At 40.5% G+C, this 27995-nt stretch overlaps 1 protein-coding gene across 1 annotated transcript; it reads right to left on the bottom strand.

The window, feature by feature from the left end:
- LOC148067462 (steroid hormone receptor ERR2-like) lies at positions 1–27949 on the bottom strand. Its single transcript, XM_087805231.1, has 6 exons — positions 27535–27949; positions 23115–23231; positions 14846–14956; positions 13894–14055; positions 7832–8101; positions 1–3200 (listed from the first exon to the last, which is right to left on the bottom strand). Exons 1-6 carry the CDS (start codon positions 27932–27934, stop codon positions 2956–2958), a joined length of 1305 nt encoding a protein of 434 aa, XP_087661357.1. The 5' UTR covers positions 27935–27949; the 3' UTR covers positions 1–2955.
- Positions 27950–27995: the final 46 nt, after the last annotated feature.

Here is a 27995-nt window from a genome sequence, read left to right as displayed (position 1 = left end):
TAAACCATGTGATTTTTATTGTCACTGTACATTCAGTGCACTCTTAGATTGGACTCACTCCAAAAGAAAAGCATATATTTACACATGAGTACACTTGGCATGAACACAAACAAAAACACAAGGAAATGTTACACAACACTGTCCGGTCAAAACATTTTTTTTTTTTTTTCACATTATTCCCTTTTGTCGTGTCAAGTGTGTGTGTGTGTGTGTGTGTGTGTGTGTGAGAGAGAGAGTTTGTGTGTGTGTGAGAGTGTGTGCATAGTTACCCTGTCCTTCCCGCCAAGCTAAGAAGTTTCTAATCACAATGAACCAAATCTGGCTTTTAACTTGATTCATATATCACAATTGCTAACATATTGCTTTTGAGCGGAGTAAACCTCCTGGGTAATCACATGTCTATGGTACACACAGCGAGCGGGCTCCTCTGTACACGGCGGCCCCGCGGAGGTTCCTCCATGCTTTATGCAAATCTCGTCATCTCGGAGTGCAACGGAGATAAGATAAGTCCGCAAATGGAACAGCGAATAAGCAGCGTTCTCCTCCGAGGAATGTGTCCCCCAATTGCAGTCGCTTCATCTACATTTTTTAATACCCAGTCAGTGATGTCACTTTATTTCTGTGCCACCGATTCCCAAGAGGAAACTCGTGGCCCGCTTCCAAACCCAGAGTCATTTTCAAAAATATGAATTGAGGTATAAGGTCTAGACTACTTCACTGGCTATATGTCCTGCTGTGTCAATCAAATAAATTAAAAAATAAAAAAGGGACCAAAAATAACCGGTGGAGTCACCCACGTGTAGAATGGAGCAGCAGCGTCAGTACAGCAGAACACGTTCAAAAAAATAAAACATTTCTTTGCCTTGCATAGCCCAGTGATTTCCACAAACCCCGCCCACTTTTTACCAAAATAAACCGCCCCAGAGGTGGCGGCGAGGCTGGATTTAATTGCTCCATTTCTACCGAGGATTTCAACGTAAATTTAATTGGCTGTTGAGGAACCTTTTAGAGAAATGAATGAAGAGTTTTTTTTTGTCGAGAGAAGCTAGGAAGGAAATTGCACAAGGAGGAATTCAACTTGAGCCCTCGTCTACTCCCACGCTCTGATGTAAATAAATAAATAACTTTACACCATAAATAAGTATATATACGAACAAAGCAGCGATGTCAATAAATTAATAGATGCTTTTTTTTGGACACTTTGCTTTGGTTTCTTCAAAGACGTCTGGGCATCCTCAAGTGAATTGGCCCAAATATATAACACTTACATACACATCATTTTGATATTCACCTATTTAAGGCAATATTCAGAAGTCAACATGTAAACAGCAGGTGGAGCATTAGCAGCATTTTGGACACAAGTTGCTGTCTGACTGCCTTCGATGAGAGTTCTAATCCGGGCGGAAGATGAGGAGTCGTTTTTAGAAACGAGCGATGGTTAGAGTGAACACCTGATAGATGTACCTCAGAATGTTTTATGCAACTTTAACTTACAACCTGGACGACATAAGCCATGTTCCAAAGGGTGTTTTTTAAAGGTTATTGATTACAGTGGTCCATCACCATGTTGTGGTTCACCTTCCATGGTCTCAATGTTTTGTTTTTTACTGCATATTGAAATATATTGTAGCTGCAGTCAGGAACGTCAAAGCGCACGTCTTGGTTCAAACCATTACTAACTGGTGACACAAACACATAAAAAGTTAAAAAAGGTTAAAAAGCACCGCACCCAGCTCACTTATGGTGCCAACAAAACTGTAAACTCCCATGATGCCTTTTTTCTCACTCTATTTAGTGATGGTTAATTGGATGCTACAATACTTTTTCAATCCAACAAATGGTCAGCTGGGCGGCTAAGCTTTATTGGAGATGTTAAGGTCACCATTATTCAGCAACAAGGGAACATTTTAATGTTTAACACTTTACACATCTTTGTTTTTCCCCATTTTCTGATTCCCTCTTTTGATGTGGTTTACATTATAATACTAAACACACAAACTTTGATGGCACAAGGTTTCGAGGTATTAAATATTGGATTTGTTCTACTTTTTTTTTGGTTGAGAGACGTCTTTGGTCCACCAGGTTTTGAGGACTCAAGGAGGACGCTTCGATAATTCAGATGTCAAATGGCTATTTGGGCTCCATTTAACTGAGGAAATGAAGATCAGCACCTCCTAGTTAAAGACTTTTCGGGGAATCAGATCCTTCCTTAAACTCCTTCTCTGGCTGCTGGTGGCAAGAATGACGTTAGAGTAGGAGGTTATTGGTTCAAGTCCCAGTAATTTAGCCAGTTTTTTGATACTGTGATGTAAATGGAGTTGACATCGGTGGACGCGGCCTCAAAGCAGCAAACAACAACTTGTATTCAATCGCACGTTTGTTCACATATAAATATAATAATGCCGTTAAATTTAGCTTCTAAACGCCGTCAACCACAGCGAGACCGACACCTTCAGTTTTAATTCCATCGTAAGCACCATGTTGACCTCAACGCCGCGTCTGTGAAGCTACCACGAGGTAAATATATCATGAGATCGATGACAAATACACAACCCCGGTCCAGTGCAAGTCCACACACAATATACAGAACACACATTATACAGCAGCTAGACCAGTGATCGACTATTGCTCTGATTTAAAAAAGTCGATGAGACAAACGTCAATATGAACAGGAGGATGGATACAGTTTAAGAAACAGAAGCTTGAGGTGATATAGAGCAAAGGGTCTCTGGTTATAAGAAGACCACAGTTGCCAGATCTCTGTACACAACATTTATTTACATCATCGTGATCCCTTCAGGTTGATAATCGGCCCTTTTTTAAAACCACACACCATCAGAGGTGTTAAAAATCAAGCTGTCAATTGGCACATCACCGTCACTTCTTCTCCAAATGCGTCGTCCCACTGCCTCGCATTGGGTGATGCAGCTGTCCGTCAAACGCCAGGCCCACCTGTCAAGCCTTGGCCTCCAGCATCTCCAGGAAGAGTTTGTGCATGGGGACTTTTCCCTGCATTTTGATGCTGTAGAAATGCTGCACGGCCTTGGTGGCGGTCTGACGGAGCAGGGGGAGGGTCATTAGCAGCTTGCCAGCCCGTCGCGGGTCCTCCGGGTGCTGGGAGCCCTCAAAGTCCTGCAGAGCCTCATGGAGAGAATCCTGGAGCCTCTGGACCGCCTCGATGTTCTCTATGTGCATCGAGTCTAGAAGAAAGGGCCGGACAAGGAAACAATGAAAATGAACATCAATTTCTAAAGGTCATCATGTATAGTCTCACAATGTTGTAATGCATTATGGGAAATAAAGTATTATTTTATACATTGTAATCATATTTAACTGATTTGGTCCCTGATTGCCAAAAGGAGGGCGTTTTAAATTAAACTTAAACATTTATAAATAAATCAAATTAAAGTAACATTTCTTCTTTTTGTTCTTTCTTTATGCTCATTTCATGTTTTCATTTTAGAATCTTTTTAAGGGATGAATTAATGTTTTTTATTTATTTTTTATTCAATTAGTTAATTTCCTTCATTTACAATGGAGCAAACCAAATTTTTCTTACCAAAATAGTAGTTAAAGGAATGAAAAAAAAATAAAATAATGCCATAATAAACCTAAATACATTGTGTGTCACTGAGCAGATTATCAGAATATTGGAATAGTTGAGTTAATACATTATTATTGTTCAAAACCAGGGATCACTATATATCAGTTTTTTTTTCAAGATATTTTTCCATTTCCTCATAGTATTATTCTCAGTTTGAAGGTGAAGTGGGAATTAATGTTTATAAAATACAAGGCTCAACTTAAATTAACACATTGGACCAGTAGAGACGATGTGGCTTGAGAAAGATGTATTTTTTAAATAGATGGGGCAGTACATTTGTTTTCATTTTATAGCGTCAACTAATAAGTCTTGTGTAAAATACTTTTAATGATCTTGATCACTTGGGATATGGTTAAAACTGTTTTTGTGTTAAATATAGATGCACTTTTTGAACTTTGTTAGAAAATCCGTTTGTTTGATTCAAAGACTTTGGAATCCTACCATTTAAATCAGCTTCTGGTAAAGCTGTGCTCAAACATCACATCAGTGTTTTGTCATCAGACGCTGTGCTTTAGCAAACATGTAATTTAGGAGAAAGCTTTTCTCTTGATACCTGGTTAATGATGCTCCTGAAATAAATGCCGAGCGTGCTGAGGACTCTGGGGAGGACGATGGAGCGCTACTGTATAAATACATGGTGGGATGAGAAAAAAAAAAGAAAGATTCATTTCTATTGGTATCTCCGACCACATGCACACGCGCCGCTAATGAATTCAGATGGCGGCATTACTGGGATATCGTTGGGCTGAATGATGGCGGCAGATGGGCTTCATTTCCATAAGAAAGAGCAGTCGCTCCGCTTATGTACAAGCTCTAAAATAAAACCAGTTGAGACTTATTAAAAAACTGCCCTTAACGTGCAGGTCTAGCGGTCGACACTGGTGTCATTTAAAGGACACGGCAGAGGGGCCACCGTTGCTTTAAATTAAATCTAACCCCCATCAACCGGACTTGGTTGATGGTTTTGACTGAACTTGTACTTAATGCTGTTCATGATAAGTTAAGTGAGTGATCTCTTTATGGTGTTTCCTCTGCCGTATGCCCTGTGTAGCTGGGTCACCTTTGACATGTATCAGTTACTTACTGACTTCAACAAATAGATATTGAGTTAAATATTACATTACATAATTAGACAAATGAGACTGATGCTTCAATTCTAATTGGGTCATATTTTAGTTTATTGTCAAAAAGTACACACTTGCTCAATGACTTTTAAACTACAACCACTGTATTACATCAACAATGTAGCCACTTATAGTGAATATTTAGTCCAGGTTAACTTAAAAATTGGCCTTCAAATGATGCATAGGAAGTCCTTGTCTGCAAGCTTTGTGAAAATATTACTTAAAAAAAAACCTTCAGGGTCAAGGTGACCTGAAGGCCGTAAAACAAATGTGCTTGTGGTATCCCTTGTGTTGTCTCTGGGTCAAGGTTATATTTATAAATGTTTCCATTATTTTTAATTCAGAAAAAACATGACTTATTGTACCCTGTATTTATTATATTAGCGGCGGCGAGTCAGACACACTATTACCGACAAACCATAGTTACCGTTTTTTGTAAATAAATATAAATGCATAAACAGTAAAGCGAACAGTTGATCACATTGCAGTAACACTCTTCCAACACCAGGGGAAGACCCTTTTTTACAAAACAACAGACGAGTACAACTGAAGTGAAGTGTGCAGGTAATGAAGGACTGCATACAGAGCTCGAGCACGACTTGTAAATGAGGCAGAAAGAAAGCGAGCGAACAAGGCTAATTATGTTCCTAACCGACTGATTAAGTCTCCTTTACCAGTCGTCTGCTGTGTAAATTGCATTCCTATCTTGGGAAATTAACTAGGCTGCGTGGACGGCACATGTGTTCCTGCGCTCTCCATTTGAAACCCTGCATGTTAATACCGATCCGACCCCTGTTTGGCATGAAATGTAGTGCATGTCAGTGTGTAGAGGACTGTGATCATATTTGTGTGTGTGTACGGCCGTGTGTGTGTGTGTGTGTGTGTGTGTGTGTATTCACAGGAGGTTATGGGTGGAATGCAAAACTAACTTTGAAGAAACAATTTCCATGTAATCCGTCAGCAGCCTGGCATCAATCCCGTCGATACTCCGCTAATTACAAAATCAATGGCCATGAATTTCCACAGCTGTCACACCCACAGGACCCCGGGAGCCGGAGCTTTCCTAGACTGCGTTCAAACGCAGCCGAAGCTGCCCCCTCGGCCTCCCTGAGCCCCTCGCTCGACCCCTGCTCGCCGCTCTCACACTTCTCCTTTACTCGCATGTGTGCGCCCCGCCTCTCCCATCTACTCTCCGCCGCCTCCGTTCCCCCGTGGAGAGTTTGTCATCACAAGACTGAAACCTCTGGGCTCAGCATTTTTCATTTTTTTTTCCAGTCAGGCAGGAGAAAAGACTCCTAACAGGAATTGATCGGTGGGGGACAGGCCCCGGCCTCATGAAAAGCAAACTGTCGATACGGGCGCAGCATCTTCACATTGGAACAAACGAGGCCCGTCGCTCCCCGATGCTCATTCCACTCCACTTAACACATTTTATTGACAGCCCCTGTTTTCCTAATGAAATGCTAAATATATCTCCCTCAGCTGTGGCACTCTGGCAGCTACTGTTATGGAGATGGAGAGAATCAGAGCGCGGTGTGACAGTCGCACACACACAAATTAAAAAAGTAAACACACGCTCTCACAAACGGGGAGGGGGGGCGTTAAATTAAACAACCTCGCCGACCTCTTTGTCCCCCCCTTATCAGTTATCCTTCAGCGTGGGAGTGATGGGCTCTCCAGATAAGGACAATTTTTTGCTTCATTTCATTGTCTGCTTTAATTAAATGCCAACTATCTGGATTTATTTGATGAAGATTAGATCGCAGAGACAAAAGCAATTGGAACCGGGGAAGTGATATTTGACATAACACAATTGTTATTATTGATCACGCGTTTCAATAAATCTCCGATAACCAGCTTGTTTTAGAAACTGTAATTGTTTGGTTTGCTGAGCGGCTCAGAGTCACACAAAATCGTGGTGTTTGTGAGAAGTCTTCATCATTTGCACATACAATAAAGGGAATGTTTTTTGCTCTTAAATGCTACAAGTTGAACAAATTAACTGTTAACATTTTGGTCCGGCTGGTTTGCTCAATATGTCGACTTAATTAAATTTAGTGAAATACATGTACAGCAGCAATAACAAATACTACATTTCCCAGATGTGTAGCTGTCAGGAGCCGTCAAGACAAAATAAAAGCTTAAAATTAAATAAAAAAATAGAATCAAAAGATTGAGTGAAATTGTGCAAAGACATTAAAAACTAAAGCATATTTATTGTGTGTATTATTTTACAATTTTATTTGTTCAGGCTTTTCCTTGATTTTCTGAAACTCCTTTGTTGTTTCTCGATGTAATCTTGAACCTTTAAAGTATGTATTTTATTGAGTATTGTTTTGTTTTTTTAAGCGCTTTGTGACCCTGGTCTGGAAAAGCGCTATATAAATACAAATTACTTACTTACAAAAATACAACAAACAATTTGAACAAGTTATATTTAGAGTTAAACAGAAAGTAATGAACAACAAAAGTTAGAAAATAAAGCTAAATTAAACATGAGCAGTCTTATGGTTTTAATTTGACCTCGTAAAGTCATCATAAATACACTTTGACCAGGTCTCTTGCAAATGATCTGAATTCAAATCAAACGCTATGAACTTTTTTTCATAGTCTGGTTGAAAGATGAAGTGTATTTTTTAAAAGGTGAAATAATAAGAGGGTCTGAAGAAAAGTCTTATAAAGAAGTATATTGTCAATTTTACTACTTTAATAAGTCAATGATATACATTCTTAATCTAATAGAGCAGAGAAAGCATAGTGCGTCTAATTAAAATCTATATTTATTTCCAAAAATGTACACAAAAAATAACTTAAGATGTAAAATATAAAAGCAGCTTGCTCCATATTTTCGGTATCACACAGTGGCTACAAAGTACTTAAAAAAATATTTGATTAACTTTAAATATATTGAGTATTAAACTACTTAAGCTGAATTTAAACAAGATTATTTTGGGCATTATATCTGACGATAAAGCTTAGAAACCAATATCATAAAAACATCTATAATTTCATTTTTCAAACGTGTCCTGAACAAGTGTTTTTTTCAGAGTCAGATAGTTTGAATCCCATATATGTGACTTCAAGAACATGGTCAGCATCTCACCTGAGTTGGCGAGAGCGATGGCTTTGAGCGTGACGAACTCCTCCTTGTCGATGCGCAGCTTCTTGTAGCGTCGCACCAGCGGCAGGATGGCCACGTGCAGGTCCAGCAGACCCGAGATCCTGGCCTGCTCCTCGTCCACCACGTAGTCCTCGGCGTACATGATCTCGTCCTCGCAGGACAGCGACCGGAACACGATGCTCAGGACCAGGATCTCCATCCAGGCGCTCTGCAGCAGACTCATCTGGTCGGCCAGGGAGAGAGTGGAGAACCCTGCCAAGAGACGGACATTATTCTTTAGTGTCAGAGCCAAGTGTTGCCTTTTTTAAATCTGAGGTTTACTGCAGGTGTTTTGATCTTCGTCCGAGACTATATATGCTGACCCACCTGTGAGTGAAGGTAGGATCCATCAACGTGAAAGTATTGTTTAAATGGAAATACTAAATTGTGGCGATCACTACGAAGCGTAAGATTCCCCGAAAATATATTGTGTCTCAATGCAAAATGGCAGCACACACTTCCTGTCACATGACATCATTTAATGTTTTTAAAATATGTTTAATTAGATCATAAATCATTTTAATAATCAAATATATTTATTAAATAACCAACAATAGAAATAAAACAAATTATTCAAATTACAAACAGCAAAATTGTGACGGTCTTGTTGCCTTGCTAACCTAGCTTGAGTGACGTGTCAAAGTGTGGAAACACAGAAGAATATCTAAATATATTCAAGGGATAAAGAGACTTATAGAAATTAGACCAGTTAATTTGACTATATTATAGAACAAGTGAGATAAGATAAAGAGGTAAAGTTTGCTAAATGAATGCTACAATGCTAATCTGGCTAAAGTAGCAAACAGACGTCAGTTAAATCGAATTTATCCATTTATTATAGTTTACCTATCTTGATACTTCTATATGTAGGTGATTTATTGTCTATTTATACATTTTTTAAACTGGAACGTGACTAAATGTAAATAAAATGTGAAGTTGCAGATCATTGGTTAAGTGCTAAATACTGAATGCTGATTGGTTGGATTCCAAAATGCAGGGCAAGTAACCTAAGACGACAATATTTATAAGTATTATATTGAACTGCTTTTGCCAGCGTATATATCCATTATTATTTTAATGTAGCACCGACAGAAAACAAGCCTTTCTCTCGTGTTCAACCTTCAGACTTAAACAAGCCCAGACCCGGAGTCGGTCCCATCAACGCCGCCCTCGGGCGAACGCCGCATCAGGCCGACTGACACCTGAAAAGACGGCGACCCGCCACATTCACCGCGATATGTTGAATAGGAAGGTGATTGTGCGCATTGACCAGGACCTTGAACCCGGCGCCCCTGTTTGCTTAAATGCGAGTTTGGCTCGGACGGGAACGGACTTCAAAAGAGGTCCTTCTGATGGTTCTTATCAAGCAAATAGAGAAACGACAGCCGGAGAGAATGAGCGAGAGAGAAAAGAGTGCCGGGGAAGCCATTGATTAGTAGATTGTAATCAGTCCACCAAATGCGAAAGGGGGATCGATCCGAGCTCAGATCTGACAAACAGACAGTTGATGGAGGACATCCGGTACAGGTTTAATGCGGGGGAGGGGATAAAACTAGCTGGATATTAGCAGATGCTCTGGAACTTGATCAATTTAGAGTTAAGATAAAGATTTGGTCAAATGTTTGAAACTATTTAAACTTCACTTTGAGATCAAATTTAGGAAAAAACATGTACTTTCTATCCTAACATTTGTTAGTTGTGAGGTTTCGTATGAATTCAAATGTTTACATTTAAATACCAAGAACATAATAAACTATTTTAATTTAAGCAAACACCACAGAGACAAAAACAACCTTTTTCTGTTTTCATTATAGAAAAATATATGTATACACATGTAGAATACATTTTTAAAAGATTTACAATTGTGACAAACAAATTAATGTCTAAAGAAAGTCTATATAATAAAAAGGACATTCAAATACAAGTACAAACTATGTTTAAATGCTGTAAATTCATAAATATTTTTTTTTATAGTATAGTATAGTTATAGTAATAGTTTGTTTGTATATATATAGTATATATATATAGTTGACTTGTTTTTATTTGTAATAAAATATAGTCACAGAGAGAAGATTGGGACATAAGAACATGAGGCAAGTGGAAGAATGTCCAGCTTTCCATTTGATTCCTGCGCTGGATCACGAGCCATTTCCTGGCGCTGGACTTCCTGGCTCCCCGGGGGAGCAGCGTGGAGTTTGAGGTGCGTGGCCCGGAGGTGACGGACTTAAGTGTTGCTCCAGAGAGCAGCTCCCCAGATAAAACATCAATATTTCCCCGACTGATTCTCAGCCGTTTAACCAAACATGACAGCGCGGAGCTACAGAAAGACCTGGAAGGACTGCACTTCATTTTAACTTATTAATACTTAATGTTCTTTACACTTCTACTTGTGTTGCTGTGCAGAACCGTTAGCCGTCTTTAAGGAGAACAAGAATGATTTAGACCGCAGGAAGATGATGGATTATTGTCAGTCACTTTGAACGTTCAGCTTAATAAGATCCATCAGTTATGGTTAATATTACATGGGAGAAATCAAGACATGGTTTATGAACTCATGATGGTTAAAAAAAAATCATTCCATGAAAGCATTTCAATAATAACCAAGAGACAAACTGTGTTCTAGACACCTAATACAAACGATAACAAAAGAAAAACTATAATTTAAAAAAACAACATCTATTTCAATGGTGGAAAGTAAAATTGAAATAAAAAGGTATATATTTCTACTTGCATTTTCTCTTTTTCATTTTCTTTTTCATTTATATTTCAACATTTATTTACGGCACTCCTATGACTCCATGCAGCAGTTGGGAAATGAAATATGACAAAACGTTAAGTCAAAAGAAAGAATGGAGAAAGAAAAACAGGGTTTATATAAAGGAAGGAAAACATATGTAAAAAGGGAAAAAAACACATGTGTTGAACATAAAACATGTGTTGGATTTTTTTGTTTACAAAATTAAGCAAAATAAGTTATAATTGTTATACATTTGATTAAAATATGATATTAAACACCATTTAAAACCAAAATATTTTCAAAAGATAATACACTTCAAATTGTATTTGCGCTAAATAACAAAAATAAGTAAAAGTATTAGTTGTTTGTGAGAAACATTAGCATTAGCATTATTATAGTTTTTCTCTGATGTCATTAAAGCCGCATGAGTAAAGCACAGATTTTTTATTTTAATGATTCGTTTTTATTATAGTGATGTGAAAGGATGAAGAAGGTTTTTGTGAGAAGACTTAAAAATAGTGACTTTTTCTTTTTACCTCACAAAAAGCAGCTTAAATAAAATGCAAGATATTGATGAATAAGAATTTAAATGTCTTATAAAAAGTCGCCAGAATGCAAAACTATTCTTCTCCTCAGAGTTCATGTTTTGACAAAGGACACGGCAACAAGCGCGATGAAGACACCAGTTAATGTCGTCATATTTCCACACAGACCTGAGGCAGCGGTGCAGGTAAAGGAAGGAGGAGTAATTGAGAGTCTATTCTGCAGAATGAAGTGAGCGAGCGCTGAAGCCTGCAGCCGCCGACACTGAGAGCTCGCTCTAAAACAGACAGCAGTTCACTCTCTATTCATTTAGTATCATTACGGGCCTCCTAAGAGCCCTAATGGGCCTAATAAAAAGACAGAGGTAATAATGAGAGGAGTGGGTTCTATATGAGCAGGAGGAGGGCGGGGGGGCAGGGAGAGAGAGATCGGATGTGGGAACAGAGAGTCAAGGGGTTGCACAGAGAGAGAGAGAGATACCAAGGGGGCGCTGTTGGTCACGAACGGCCACGCCGACTAAGATGTTAGCAGCTGCAGGAATTAGCCGCCGACCTTTGACCCGGCAACAACCGTGCCGCGATTCTGTTCCCACTTGAGAGTTACACTCGACGTGAAGAGTTACCGCCGAAACCGGACTCGGTCAGTGAGAAGAGAGTGTCGCCCCCCCTCCCGCCCCCCGCCCCCCTTCCCTGCAAACATCTTCAGCAGAAGCGTTCCACGTCTGGACGCTGAAGGACTCTGGCATTAATGGAGCCATCTGCAGTAATGACTCTTATTAGCTCATCGTTAAGGCCATTTGTGCAGCGGGCTATGAGTGTAATGGTGGGAGTGGACTGTTAAACTGTAGGGACCCCTTTTGTCTTAATCGTTACTCGGTGACACGGCGACCCTCTGGCCTCGGCTAAAACGTCCCGCGAGTGTTGCACGTCCCTTTAATAACTCTGTCAAGTCTGGATTTAGATCCAACCCCCCCCCCCCATCCCCCACGCACCAGCACGATCGATACTTATTCACGGGAGGCCGAAAGCAAGGCTCGTATTCTTCCACATCCTAAAATGTGGAAGACGTGTGAAAACAAGGTCACGGAGGAAAGTGTGTATTTGGGTCAGAGGAGCTCCTCGCGCTCCTGACAGAGCGACTTATTTTGTTTGCAGGGTAAAGAGGTGAGACAGCAGCCTCGTACCTCTGAGCTCCCCCTAATCACATAATCAGACCACGCCGATCCCCCCCCGAGTGCAGTCGACGCCGCCGCGTTCCCACCGCCTGTTTTGGGAACGTCGCACCTTTTTCCCAGCACGGAATTGCAGTAATTAAGATCCACGAATGCAAATCTGATCGTATGATGAGTGTTGTTTTCAGTACAGACCGTCTCACTCGCCGAGGCTCTTCTACTCAAGTGTATGTTCAAAGAAGTCGTGGAGGAAATTGCAAAAATGAATTTTGATTCACACGTCTAGAAGAAGTTTTTTTCAGAACATTTGAATTAACTATAATATAATAGCTATTTACTTTAAAAATGTTTCTAATTTTCAGTCGACATCTACATAAAAATGCATTTTATAAATTGTTAAATATATTTTATCATATTGTATTATCGTTGATACTGTTTGATTATTTTTAATTTTAAATAAAACTTAATACAATTGAATAAATATTGTGAAAATTAATTATTGTGCCTGTAAAAAAAATATGTTTTTTTATTTTTCTGATCTGATCTTAAAATCTATTTAAAAAAAACGTATTTATTTATAAGTTTGGACTGTTTCCCTTTCTTTTATTACTTAACTTTTTGAATCACTAGGTAAAATATGTGTTTTAATTGAGTATTTAAAAAAAAACGTATTTATTTATAAGTTTGAACCGTTTCCTCATCTTTTCCTACTTATCTTTTATAATCACTAGTTAATATATACCTGTGTTTTAATTGAGTATTTAAAAAAACTAGCTTAAATTAGAGTATCATTTTGGTTCTACACTTAAATGCATGATCCAGTTTTATGTCGATCTAATGCTCGGTCTCTCATAAAACACCTGACAAGTGTCGTTAAAATACAATGTCCTTATAAAGAAATGCTTTTCTTTAACAGCATCTCGTGAAGACATCTGCTGCAACACAGCGGTTTCTTATTTTTATTTTTTTAAAGGCAGATTGTATCAAAGCTTCCTGGAAGGACGTTAATATCTATTTACATAATACAGATGAGGGGATCAATAGCAGCATCCCACAGACACCAAACACACCCCTACATCTGTTTGTAGCCGACAGAGATGAGGGGGAAAGATTTTCATTTGCATAACAAGACTTTTTTAAGAATTGGTCAGCGGCACGGAGGGAATCCGTCCGTGTTTTCCCTAAATAAATCAATTTTACCGCCGGCCCGGCCAGTCTCCTTAAGTAAGAAAGAGGATTGCTTTCTTTAAGTCTGGGATTGAAATGGAATACATTGACATGGGGGCGTCTCCCACCCTGCGACTCTCCCACCCTGCTCGGTGGAATCAAAGGTTTCAGCTGCTCTTTATTGATTAGATTTTAGAATATGGAACTCGCGGCTCCCTTTGGCGCAGATGAGCAGCAGATAATAATGATCTCTTGTGTGTGTGTGATGGATGGGGGTGTTTTTGTAGCCGACTGATACTCTCGGTTTCACCAAACGTATATATTTTTTTACTTTCATCTACTGCTCTCTCGCTGCCGCAAACATCCGCTTTAAGGGGTTGGCCTTACCTGGGATGTGTTTGGCCCAGCCGATGATGACCACCAGCTCGCGGTCGGCCAGGTCGCACAGCGTGGTCAGGGCCTTGATGTCCCCGTCGGGCATGGTGGGGTCCGGCATGGCGTAGATCTTCTCCGGCTCCACCACCAGCAGATGAGACACGATCTTTGTCACTGCAGATAAAGGAGTTGAGAGAAATCAATGAGAGTACTTTATTGTGAAAGTGTTTCGACCATTTTATTTATTTACATAAAATATGAAATGTACTTCTTTTAAATAGTATTGTAATAAGATGGGAAAAACATTTAAGTAAAAGGAAAATAAGTAAAAAATTTAACAGTGTCCTGACATAAGAAAAATAACAAGAGCACAAGGAATAAATGAGTCCCTGAGTCTGTTAGTGTTGCATCATGGGAGGAGCATTTGTGCAGAGAAGCAGATGGAGTGCAAGAATGCTCCTCCCATGATGCAACACTAACAGTCTCAGGGACTCATTCATTCCTCGTGCTATAAGACTTTATAATTCTGGGTTTGGGGGCAGGAGTGGAAAGATTATGTTACTCTATGTTAATCTGTGTATCCTTTTCTTGTGTTATTTTTTTTGATCCATGCTTTTTAGAATTAGCTTTGTCATCTTGCACTTTGTTCTTTTTATTGCACTTTGTTATTGTTTTTATGAATCTATCGTCTGTGTTTCTGTGTGCTGGACCTCCAGAGCGATCAATAAAGTTAATCTATCCATCTAATCCTAAAACAAGGATTTGATGATATATTAATTCACTATATCTACATTGTCATTTTAAATCAAATATAAAAAAGTCCGGAAAGTTCTAAAAAAAAGGCTCATGTTTTCCGTCTCACTGCTCAACATCCTGTCACACGTTTTCAACAGGATTCGTTACCATCCAATTACTAAGATTTGTTTACTTGGTGAGAAGAAACAAACAGGAAGTGATGACTCACTAGGCTTTTTGGCAGGCGGGGGGAGGGTGAGGCCGAGGTAGGAGCCGTTTTCACTGTCCATCCTTCGTTTGTACTTCTGTCTGCCGCCTCTTACCCGGTCCAGACGAACGCCTGCGAGGAAGGGAAGAAACCATTTGAAAATCTTTTAAATCATATATGTTTTATACACATCAAACAATTGTATTTCGATTAATTCACATGAACATCAGCATTTTTTTAAGGGTAAGAAAACAAGTCTTAATCCCAAATTCGTCAGGAGCCATAAGTTAAGGTAATATAAGTGTCATCTTTTGGATGAGGAACTAAACATCGGGATAAAAGAAAAGGTGGTAAACTCTTTAGAAGAAAAAAGAAAGGGCAGGGACATCAATTAAATTGGAAACAACTGTTTTTCTCTTGCAAGTAAAACATAAAATGGTTTTATCTAATCCAAAGAAAAGCCTCTCAATCAGGCACCGTTTGGAAAGTACATCATCAGAATCAGAAAGTGTTGTAAACACAACATAGTTTTTTATGTAAAATCAGTACAGAATAAAAGAATGAAATAAAATAACATACAAAATAAGAAGATTAAAAACAGAACCAATCACCAAAGCATGTAAAAAGCACTTGAAGAACTGCATGGAAACATATGTATTTAAAAAAAACATGTCGACCTCTACATGCTTTCATGCAGCTTTTTCTTTTTATGCGTCTCAAATATATCGCAAAAGGGCACTTTTTTTTAACCACACTTGAATACACAAAATGCCCTAAAATTCATGTTGACAGAAAATAACACAGACACCTTCAAAGGACAACTGTGCAAGATTATAGTTTCCATTAGTGATAAAAATGAACCGAAAACCCGATTTTTCAAAAAGTAAATTGTCTAATCCCAGTTACTCAGGGATAAGGGCAGCATTAACCAAAACTTCCAACTTATTTTATACTCATGGTATCAAGTCTTTTTGAATATTGAGTCGAGAGTAAGCTCGGGCTTCACATGGAGATCCCGGCTCGACAATTCCACCTTCCTCTGGTGAGAACATCTGCTCCTCCTCCTCGTGTCCCACACCTCGCCTCGGCCTCCGACCGCCTCGCATTAGACGCCTTCCTCACATGATCAACTCCGATTAGCTTCAGAAACTTCTCATAATACGCGTCCTTATCCAAACGTGAATTATCCGTCCCATCTGGGATGATCTTGAGCGTAATCTCAGAGGACGCGGCGCCGGGCGTCACAATCAGGATTTACGCCCCGGCATTAAAAGTTGTTTGAGCGCCGATGGAGAGCAAACAGACTTTACATGGTCAAGTGGAATTGAGTCGTGCGAGATTCTCGCGGCGACTCGTATACATTCCTTTGATTCCCCTGGAAACAAAAGAATCCGATTAGGATGGTCTTTCAATTTCCTGACACCGACTATCCACTAACCTAATTACCCAGCGTGCCCAGAGGGAGCTCATTCTTCCCAGCAAACACAGTGAGATCATTTTATGCCTGGCAGATTGAAGCTAAATCGAGAGCCCCCTCTCCTAACACGGCTTTGCATTTGTACGCCTTAAAGTAATCAATAAGGCTCGCAAATAGACTTCTTGTTCTTTGAGCACACGTGGATGTGCCTTTAATTAGTCAGTTAGGCCGGAGGAGCGGCTTGTTGATAGATGGAGCCGCGGCGCTCGTTTTGGCCGTTACTCTTGTTTAAGGTAAATTTAAAATTATAAATGTGCCGGAGGAATCTCTGCACGCCGGCGGAATCAATCCACCGGATTTAATGTGGCGCTAACGAATGCGGCGGACGAGTCTCGACGCAGAGTTTTTTTTTTGTACTCCCAGCGACATTAAGCAGGTGCGCCACATACATTTATGTATAGACTTGTCATAAGACGTGAGTCGTGTCACGAGGGTTCTCGTCGCCGGAGTTAGAATCCCAAGATCCACAGGGGCCGTTTGAACTGGAACGTCCAACTGGCCCTATAATTAATAGACGCTGACAAGAATTAGGAGCTAACCGGTCTCAGCTTTCACCCCATTGGCCCCCCCAAGATGACACGACCCCAGAGTAAAAGGCTGTGGTTTTTCTGTTAAGATGCACTTCCTTCTGTTCTCTCCTCCGTCTCGGCGGGATTATCTCTTCCTCATGTGATCCGGAGCAGTACCGAGAATCAGACAGCTGGACGGGGGCCCCCAGAGGGTGTCGGGAGTGGAGGGACGTGTGTCATGGGCCGCAACACATTCCGCACCCCGAGCCCTAAAATCACCGGACAATGTGAGCCACCGGTATAATCTGGTGTCGCGGCTGCCGAGGGAGCATCAGGTGACCAGATTATGTGTAAAGGTTAATGTTATGTTATTAAGGTGGCAGGAACACTGTGAGGAGGAATATGAAAGATCACGATGAGTGTGTGTGTGTAGGTGTGTGTGTGTGTGTGTAGGTGTGTGTGTGTGTGTTATCTTAACCTAATACATCAGAAAAATCTATTGAAATTATGACTCATTTCCCTTAAAATGACTACAGAAAATGCAGATATATTATTTACTAGTTCTAAAATAAATTAAAACCCAAGTGAGCTACTCTAATTAAGTTAATTAAATGTAAATTTAAGTTAATTTAACTTGTCAGTTATTTCGAGTAAAAAAGCAAAATGGATTTGTTTTTGTTTTATTTTGTGACAATCATTACTTCTTACTTCGGAGAACGAGCCCGATCTGGGATTTTGTTGACAATAAAACAAAACTAAATTATTTAAAAACCTAAAACTGTGTATAGTTTCTAAATCTTGAGATTTTAGATTCACTGATTTAACACTTTTACTCATTTTAAATAATACAGAGACTTTATTACCTTTATTAAATAGACCCAAGATGCTCTTCAACTTAGAAAGTTTAGTTTTCTCTACATGTAATTACCAAATGAACTATTACTTGTGTATTAAATACACTTAATGTGAAGGATTTAAAAGCCCTTTATGTAACAGATCTATCTGTACATGACTACATTGTGTACCCTCTTAGTCCACTAAAGGAGTGTAACTGAAATGTACTTCATCTGGAAAAAAAAAAAAAAAACTTAATTGCTGACTCAGCAAAATGGCAGTTTACCAGTATTGGTGAGGAATTCCAACAGATGATGCCTGAACAGGTGCGATCGCGTTCAATAACCACGGATGGGTTCGGAAGAACAGGAAGACAACTGAGCAGAGGTGTCACAGTGTCATCTGGTCATGTGACACAACGTTGAGCTCATGTGTTATGATACGAACCGTCCGCGAATCTCACGCAACTATTCCGGGCGTCTCACCTGTCAGAGTGAGTGTGTCAGAGCAGAGATTAGGAGACTCTCCAACTGCCTGAAGCTTCCCTCCGCTGAGGCGCTATCTGAGCGACTGCTGGTTCAATTCTCCCTGAAAGCCGTGACTTCGGGGAAGTTTTGTTCCAGAAGGCTGGGTGGTCCGAGGAGGGTCCACCTGCCAGATGTGTTGGCCTCGCCGCTGCATGATAACAGCTTAATAAAGGAGGGTCTTTGTGTCCGAGCCAACCTAACGCGGCACTTCAAACCACAAATATGTCCCGGATGGAAAGACGGCCACACACATTCCAGAGTTGAAGTTTCTCACACGGACTGGAGAGAAGAGGTTTGGTAGGAAGTCTGTGTGCCCCCAAAAAATCCTCTTCTGGAGAGCAGCAGCCTCCGTGTCGGATCCATCACCTGCCAGACGGTGACGACAGGCCAGTGGGACGCTCTGGGTGGGCACGGACTCTGCCAGCTCCTTTGACACCCTAGAACAGGGGCGAGCAATTAACGTGACCACGAGTCACATGAGAGACTGAGCGCCGCGTCGGGTCGTCTTTGTAACCTTAAATAAAGTGTCGCAAATAACATATATGTGAAGTAATTTAGAAAGTGAGAGATGCGTGCTCACTTGAGGAAAAGGATTAAACTGAAAAAATCGGAAAATGTAAAAGCATTTTTGAAAAATATTTATTGATATATTTTAAGAATAAATGGATAAGAAATTACATACTTGATGGATCTACTGACTCCTTTGAGAAACATCTTAAGACATTTTTTATTATTGCAGGCTTTTCCTTGATTTTCTGAGACTACCGTGTTGCTCTCGGTGTTATCTTGATCTTATAGGTATATATTTTATGAGTATTGTTTTGATTGTTTAAGTGCTTTGTGAACCTGGTCTAGAAAAGCTCTACAAATATGACTTACTTACTTACTTACTTACATTAAGAGGATAAACAAGATTTATTACACTACAAATAATATATTAAAAAAATTAAAATAAATCCCCCACTAATTTCAAATGTTAAAAAATAACAATAAACTAAATTTGACATTTTCATTAATTACTTACAGTGACGAAATGTTTTCTAATGCATTTCTTAAGAAAACTTAAAAGGATTAAAAATGTTAAAAACGTTTTCACCATGTTATCAATCCAAAATTTTATATGCATTCTCCGTACAAAGGTCAAAAGTTAAGATAAAATAAATAGATTTTTTTTGTTAATCTTTCCTCTCTCCTAATAACACATACTTTTTCCTTTCACTGTTCCTAAAAATACTTATTTTTTATTATTATAAAAATTACTTTTTATAATTGAAACACTGGTTCTGTTGTGTGTTCTTGTACATTTGTTAATATGTTGAATAAAATACTTTATTTAAGCAAGGACAAATTATTAATTAATAAAGACAATTCCAGTGAGGTTAATGTTTCATACATGCTAACTTAAAAAAATGTTATCTGCAAGTCTGTTTAATATCTGTTTTAAAATTCCCTTATTCATTTTCCTTTTTCCTTAGTTAGTTCACATTTGCTGCGTAACGCTGCTGCAGGTGACGCGTCCGGTCGATCAACACAAACGTCCAAAACGCTGGAAACACATCATCTCCTACAGTAAAGCCTTCAGTGGTGTGTTCTGATGATGTAATGTTGCCGTATGGATCGGTTCTGATCCGAGCTTATTGATTGGAAAGAGACCTGACAGTCTGTGATATTGGATCTGGCCTCACTAATCTTTTGTGTATGTGGCCGGAGGAAAATAAAGCTGTAACGTTACCCTGCTAGCCACGTTCGCTCAGGAAAGACTGCTGATCCCCTATCTGTGGTCGGCGATGGCGAGACTGCAGCGAAGGTTGCCAAAATAGTCTGGCAGCTTGTATCCGTCCACCGCAGAACATCAGTGTCAGAAAAACCAGACCACAAGTAAAGAAAACACCACATCAAACACTTAAAGGTCAACCCAGGAGAGCTTTACGTCCACTTGCTTTGAGGTTGGATTCAGGTTGTGACAGATCGTATTTTCAATCACGCTAATCTGCCGACACGACCATGAAACCCCACAATGTGGAAAGCAAACAAAAAAAACTTGCCATGTTGCGTCCACGAGGCCGCGGTAATGATTTCCTGGGAGTGAGGCTCTGAGCCGCCGACTGTGGCGACTGACATCATACTCGGGGTCGGCGGTAATTATGGAGTTTTTCCACTGGATCACTGACCTTCTATCAGCCTTAGCTGGTCATTTAAAGGGGTCAGCGAGGGAGACGTGTTCCTCAAACAGCTGCATGTTGCTTCATCCCAGCGCTCTTGTCATGTTTGGAAACAATCCTGTCCACCACAGCATCTCGATATCACATATCTCTTGATCACCGCTTTCATAACCCTGTGAATATGACGAGCGGTCCTACAGCTGATGTGCTTTTGTACTGTAGGGTTTGTAGGTCGCATACCTCACAAAGTACGTAATGGTTGTGACCATTACATTTTCCAATCGTTTAAATGATCATCATATATTTTAATTTAACAAACTTAACATCATCAACCCGAACGGCTTCCATAACGCTTGGCCGCCCAGCCAACCCATCACAGCTGTCTCCCCACTTTTGACATAGTAACATGGACGTTCAAATACATTCTTGAAGTGACCAATCAGTCGTCATACTTTATCTGCTGTTCAAATAAATCATCCTGACAAGGAGGTTTTACCGTTCCTCACTCTAGCTCGCTACAATAAATCAGAAGGTGCAGTACTGTGTGTGAGAAAACTGAATTCTGGGATTACATGTAAAGTCAAGGTAGAGGTGCTGCTATATAGGAGTGCGGCTCGCATGTTTGCGGCGACCATTGAAGTCGTCTTCAAACAGAACGTTGCGTTCATCTGTGCAGGATGTATTATTGGGACAGAACTACCTTCGCGAAGGTCTTCTTATGTATTCCTCATTTAACAAGCAATGGAGAGCCACATATTGAGGAACTTTTTTTCCTGGGCACCCCTGGTTTCTATAGGGGGCTCTTGAAAGCAGATCTATATACAGAACATTAAACATTTAGCATCATTTGTGTCTCCAGTGCTGGCGACACGTCTTCCTTATACATCTTGTGTTGTTGACAGCCAAATGTAAATGTCAGCTGGTGTTTCCAGCTTCATCATCTCCACTTCCATATTTCTTTCTCAGCCCCCCTACAACAGCCGGCCGCTCGCGCCGCTGTGATGTCATGACAAAAGAACTGCAACAACCCCCTCCCCTACAGCCCCCCAACATGAAGATCAAAGCCCCCTTCAGTCCTCGACACCACCGTTAAACGTCGTACTTTCCTTCCTGGATTGAACGCCGTGAGTGCGAGCGACTCGCCTCGTGTCGGCTGTGATGCGGCGGGTGTTGAACTCGCGACACAAACACTGTCAGCTCTGGATGCTAAACTGCTACTAAGCACACGCTAGTTGTCTCAGCGATAAATCTAGAGCTAGAGGTTGTTTTGTTTTTTATGGCGACTGGATCAAGCCTGAGAGCGAGTTCAAGCAGCTCAGAGACAGAAACACAAAAACTTTATTCTGAAGCCGACCTGTGAAGCTGGACCGAGAGGCTGATACACAATCTAATTGCAGTCGACTGGATACTTATTTCACCTGCATTTGGCCTGGAGTTGAGAGAACATGCTTCTTTATCACGTCTGATTCTTCATGACAACTCAATTTAAGTTTGATCAATTGAGCTGTATTTATAAATGTGCTGGAACATTATGACCGGCTGTTATTATGTATTATGTACTGATGTCAAACTCCAGGACTGACCACTAATAAAGTTCTACACTAACGTTAATTGACCAATAATTACATCAGATATTTTGTGCCGCAGTGTTTAGGTGCTAAATTAAAAACATAGCAATATAAACTAAACTGAACCTACAATTGACATAACACCTAATGTTATACCATTTTATTCAGCATTATGAGAGAAAATAAAAAGAAGATTCATTACACAATGGAAAAAAAGCTCATAAAATAATGCAATAAAAAATGAAAACGTTTAAAGTCATATTTTAGCTACTACAATTGGCGCCTTCAAATAATATGTATTATTATTTACTACAATAATTCTATATAAATTAAAAAAAACTATTGAAAAAACTGATGAATAGCTGGATGGTTGGGATGGATTCGTTTTTTTGTGTTATTTTAAACACAGACTTAAACGGTTGCAAAAGTACTTTCTTGAAAAGATTGATTTTTTATTCTTTGGCGAAAAAAATAAATATCCTGAACAAAGCGGACTTTCATAGACTTTCTTTGATTGATGTGCTGTCAGTTATATTTCAGGGGGTAAGTGTGTGTCACGGTGAGTCAAGGGCATCGCTTGGCGGACACAGGTGCGGACGGAGAAAATGAAATATTGAGGGGGAAAAAAAATGCATATACCTTGAGGTAAAGATTGTCGTTTGGGAAAATAAAATATAAAGTCAAATACGGTGTTGAAATCTTCATTGTATTTCTATTGTGGTAATTATTAGAATTTGACTTTCGCCTTTAGATCAGACATGGAACGTAAAAAACATCTAAAGTGTCTTGAAAAACAACCAAGATCTGTAGATTCCTCCTGGCGGTCTCTGACCGGTAAGAGCGAACACGTCCTGAGAGTACGACGGGACGTTCAGAAAGCATTTAGTGAATCAATATGGCCGTCGAGAGAGAGAGAGAGAGCGAGAGAGAGCGAGAGAGAGGGGGAAGAGAGACAGACTGGCAAAGAGACACCAAGGACCCCGGAGACACACAAGTCCCGGGGGAACAGCTTGTTCTTTTCAAGAGTAAGGTTTCACTTCTCAGTAGGAACATTCAGCTCAGCAGCTTTTTCTAACCGGCCCTGAATTCTCGGGTGATGTCAGGAGAATCTCCCTTTTTTACCTTTTTATGTGAATACGCTGTCGCCAAACACATTTAAAAAAAAAAAAAAAGGCGCCACACCCATGAGTGGATCCACTTGCATCACACCCACCTTCTTTCAACATGCCGACTTTCAGACACTTCATGAAGCGACACGCCTGGCAGGACTTGCGTCTTCTTTTGGTGATCTCGCATTCGTTGGTGGCGGGACAGCTGTATTCGATGTTGCCTGGAAAGACATGTAAAAATAACACGTCAGTTATGGTCAACAGAAGTGTCGGTGGATAATGAACAACATCAGATATTCAAGTATATTATGTTAATTCACTAAAAAAGTTACTTTTTTAAAGCTGGTATGTGACACCACTCATTAGGAGGAGACTGTGGTCGACATAATTGGTGTTGACATTGACTCGTCTTGTCGTTTGTCTCCAACTATTTCGACACGTTTCTTACATATTCACGTCAAATATATTCACATGCATTTAATTTGATGGCGCGTCAACGCGTCTCTGGGTGCCGCTAAGACAACATCTGTATGTAGACGCACATCTGTCCCAAGGTGACCCCCGTGACTCTGGAGAAGGTGAAGAGGGTTTAGCGGGGTTTTGATGGGACGTGTAAAAATGCGCGGCCCCGCCCTCGAAGCCACTCCCCCATTTTGATTTGCAAATAAATTAGCTTCATTACCGCCGCGCGTCCTCTCACCGCGACCCCGTCCAGCCCATCCTTCTTCACCGGAGGATGATGGGAACGACAGGAGATGGAATCACTCGAGCGCTGTTAATAATATTCCCCAGTAAAGAGGCGAGGCTCCCGTATCATGTAGCAGGCGATGTATTATTCAGGTGCGTCTCCGGAAATATTTCCCAGCAATATAATCACTGGAGTCTAAAACAGCGAGAAAAGGAACCTAATTGCCGCCCGTCATCGTGTCCCTGTTAACAATTCTTTTCGGATCATTACACGCTCACTTCAAAAGTTGACGTGAGCCCAGGAATCCAATGACAAATCCTCCCCGCTGAGATCCCAAATCCCTTGATCGAGTCTAAACCGCATCAGTGCGGGGACGAATTAATGGTTCCTAAAAACGGTAAACCAGGTGTTATCGGATGCAGATCGCCTCAACCTCTCCTCCCCCCGCCGTCCACACCCAAAAAAAAAACCCCACACACACACTCGCGCTCAACCCCCTGTTGGTGAAGGAGAAGGTGCCAACATTTGTCAGGATCTCGGTGCCAGCAGGGTCACATGCTCGTGGAGGGGGGCGGCGGCAGCGTGCCAGGACGTTGGCAGAGGCTGCGGACGGTTTTAGAGCCGGCGAAGTCTTTTAAAGTGAGAGCGTCAGTCGAGGCCAAATTACAGTGGAGTGTGTGCTGATGTGCTCTTCTGATTCCTGCCCGGAGCCAACTCCACACCAATGTTCACATATTGTACGAACACCTTTGATTGAAGAGAATGTTTGAAAAACGATTTTAAGCTTTACTGAATTGACTCGTGAAAAGGTCAATTTTAACATGACATTGACATTTCTCTCCTGGGTTACAACGGTATAAGACACAATAATCCCATCAGGTTCCTCTTCTGTGCTTATACTTTCTTTTTGATTATATTGTAAGTTATACACACATTTCATAAACCAGTTGGGTTCTGGTCGCAGGTTCAAACAGAAGATGGTTTTTCACTGGCTCATGAATAGCTTTTCCATCTATCAAAAGAAGAATTTTCTAATTGTCATGTGTGAAGTTTTAATCCAGAAAGGTAAAAACTAGCTTCTTTGTTTATTAGCGGATGCTAGCTAGTGTTGAATTGTTGAAGCCGCATTTCTTTTGACTTGATTCGACTTTTAAACCTGTTTTTTTTCCAATGTTAGATTTATTCATAGCAGATCAATGATTTGAGACCCACAAGTTTATGTTTTGAGACAGAGGAAACTCACCAGACGTGGTTCCGTTAGTTGGGAATCATTGCTTGCTAGCGCGAGCTAATTAAAAATGCTAGCTAAAACTAACAAGATTTAAACTCAACGTTTCTGGATGAATCTTTAAACCAACATTTTTATTTCAATCTCACATTATTCGTCTAGCATTTGACTATTTAAAAAAAAAAAATACAGACTATAGGAGCATCTTGCCTTCAAAAACTATCTTGCAGGAACTGAGACCAAGACAATAAATTGACACTCTGGCTTAGGAACATCCAAAGTAAATGGAAATACAAATGTTTACAGAATTGGTGTGTGCGTATAGTCCCTTATTATTATTTTCCTAACTCCATTCAAATCATTCTAACTTGGATATAAAAAAAAACTTTTCTCAATCTGTTCTTAATAAAAATTGACTATAATCTTCTTATAGTCGTGACAATATTTCAAGTGTTTGTTGCTCAATACCAACAAAACCAAAATATATTTTTATACCTGAAGGCTTCACCGTGGCTTGAGTGTGTGTGCGGGGGGAAGGTGTGTGGGTGTAGGGGGAGGACGGTGGGGGGGGGGGGGGGGGGGGTAGCGGCACTATTGTGGTCCAGAATTGTCCTAAATTGCTTCCCTCTAAAAGCCCGGCGTCTCCTCTTAGTTAATCAGCTCTCGTGTCCACCTTTATTCCTTAAAGGACATTTCAACCACTCCAATATCCTTCCTTAACCTCTCTTATTTTCCCTCTAAATTTTGATATATTATTATGCCATGCTATTATCCACACGCTCATCTCCACTCAGGCTGGACCTCTCCTTGTCCTCCTCCTTTACGGAGGCCGGGACCCCCCTTTCTGATTACCATTCCATTAAAGCCCCTTTTTTTTCCTTTCAGAGGATGACCACGTCCCGTGTCCCTTGTCCCCCCGCCGTTTATTTAGAGGACTCTTCAGCCGCTTCCCTTCTTCTTGCATCGGCCTGACAACACGTGCCTCAGATCCTAATTGCCCCCCCGCCCCCCCTCCAGTGTATCTTGGTGGTGCCCCCGTGGGCAAAGAACAGATCCACACCTCCTGTCTTGACTTTCTTCCAATGAAATGCAGGGTTCTTAATTACAGTCACCCAACACTGATTGTTATTGACTGAAACTCCCGCGGCTCGGGACAAATGACAGACAGATTAGGTTCATTTCGGGCTCGTCCTCCGCCAAGGAGAAGCGCTGGGATCCACGCAGGACGAGGCAAAGTCAAATCCGAGCGAAATTTACAGTCAGAGTGAGTCGGAGGGCAGATTGATGTTGGAGACGCCCGCTTGTATTACAAGTAACGTCCAAATTACGGTGACGTCAAAACTCCCCGAGTCACCATAGCAACAAGGATTCTTATTCTGGCCGTAGATCTTCTTGCTAAGTGATTCCGAGCGTTTTTTTTGGAACAACAAAATCAAACTGTCCGATAAATTACCTGCGTTTAACAACAAGAATGTCAGTGTCACGCCGCGGAGGATTTATGTCCGCCGACGTAATTCACCGCAGGATATCATTCAGATCGTCAAACGAACGAGTAAAAGCAAACAAATAATACTTAAAAAAAGGTAATTGTCACATATGTTTTCTTAAAAGGAAAATATTAAAAAATGAACATGAAAAAAACAAGCATTTAAACTTCAACTAACAGGTAACATTTTTAGATTTCAAGAATTAAAAAACAAAAATAAAATAGTGAATAAAAGTAAAAGGAATTTACATTTAAATAAATTATGATATAAGGTTTTTACACATTATATATATATATAAATCTTCTGATAATTTCAAATGTTCACTCTTTTGGCGCTGTCGGCCGCAACCTTTCAGGACATTTTTCTATTTACCTATTTATGTAATATTTTTGTCTAACAAAGTATGCTTGAAGCTGAAAATGTAAAATTTATACAACAATATATATATATTTATATATAAACAAACATAATTCATTAAACATATGCATACAAATATTGATATTAGAACATGTATTTACCATTACATTTTATAATCAGACGGTAGAAATTTCATCTAGAATCCGGACCTAAACTAAAAAGAAGCAAAGCGAAGACTCGTCTTTAAACGTTGACGTAGAAATGTGACAAAATAATGTAGATTTACAAATATAACGCTTGTCCGTTCGTATCACATGTGCTTTTTCACAAACACACCAACCAGAGATCAACAGTCTGAGATTAATCCTTGAATCAGACGTTCTTAATCACCGCATCACATCCATGACACTCGGGCGAGTCGGATCAGCAAGATCCAGACTCAGTAACTGCAACGTCACGCCACCGAATAGTGCGGGAGGATTCAATTACACGATCCCGATATTGTTGTGTAGTACTTCTTTTCGGTCGGACACTGAAACACAGGAGGAGCACGACTCTCTGTGCCTAGTTTTTTAACAGTAATTTAGTAATCTCAATGATTTTTGGAGCGTCTAAAATAATTAATCAATTGTCTTAACAAATTAATAAAACTATTGTTAAATGCTGTAAAATCCCCCTTTTATTTTCCTTTTTTAAAAACTTATTTTACATCCAATTACCTCAAGAAATTAGAAAACTTTTTCTGAGTGTGCAGTGGTCAGTACCTTGTATCGTTCTTTTGAAAAAGGCTTTGCAGGCTTCGCAGGACGCCACGCCGTAGTGGTAGCCGGAGGCAATGTCGCCGCACACCAGGCACAGCCTCTTTGGAATGGCGTTGAGCATGTACTCGCACTTGATGGGCGACTCGTCGACCATTCCTCCGGAGCAGTCGTCGTAGCGGCGTAGACAGGAGCCGCTTCCTCCCAGCATGCCGGGGTTGAACATGGGCGGAGAGTCCAGGGCGTGCGAGCGCCCGCTGCTGCCGTTGATGTAGCCGCCGCTGGCGTCCGAGTTCCCGCTGGGGCTGTGGTGGCTGCCGGTGTCCACCAGGGAGGAGGACGGGCTGGAAGGTTCGGTTTTGACGTAAGACCCGCAGCTTGTCAGGTGTCGTTCCTCAGTTGGCATTCTGGTTAACAACCTGCCGGGCGACAAGATGCACTTTAGACTGATGTTTATTCTAGAATCT

The sequence above is a fragment of the Callionymus lyra genome, chromosome 13 (genome assembly GCF_982586985.1).
Source record: "Callionymus lyra chromosome 13, fCalLyr1.hap1.1, whole genome shotgun sequence".
NCBI lineage: Eukaryota > Metazoa > Chordata > Actinopteri > Syngnathiformes > Callionymidae > Callionymus > Callionymus lyra.
The sequence above is the reverse complement of the archived record's forward strand: the minus strand, read 5'-3'. Positions and strand labels throughout refer to the sequence as shown.

Coding starts and splice junctions, on each gene's coding strand:
- LOC148067462 (XM_087805231.1), bottom strand. CDS start 27,934: ATGCCAACTGAGGAACGACACCTGACAAGCTGCGGGTCTTACGTCAAA. Junction 14,957..23,114: donor AGTCGGCATGTTGAAAGAAG/GTGGGTGTGATG, acceptor CCTTCCTCGCAG/GCGTTCGTCTGGACCGGGTA. Junction 8,102..13,893: donor CTGGGCCAAACACATCCCAG/GTAAGGCCAACC, acceptor GTCTCTTGGCAG/GGTTCTCCACTCTCTCCCTG.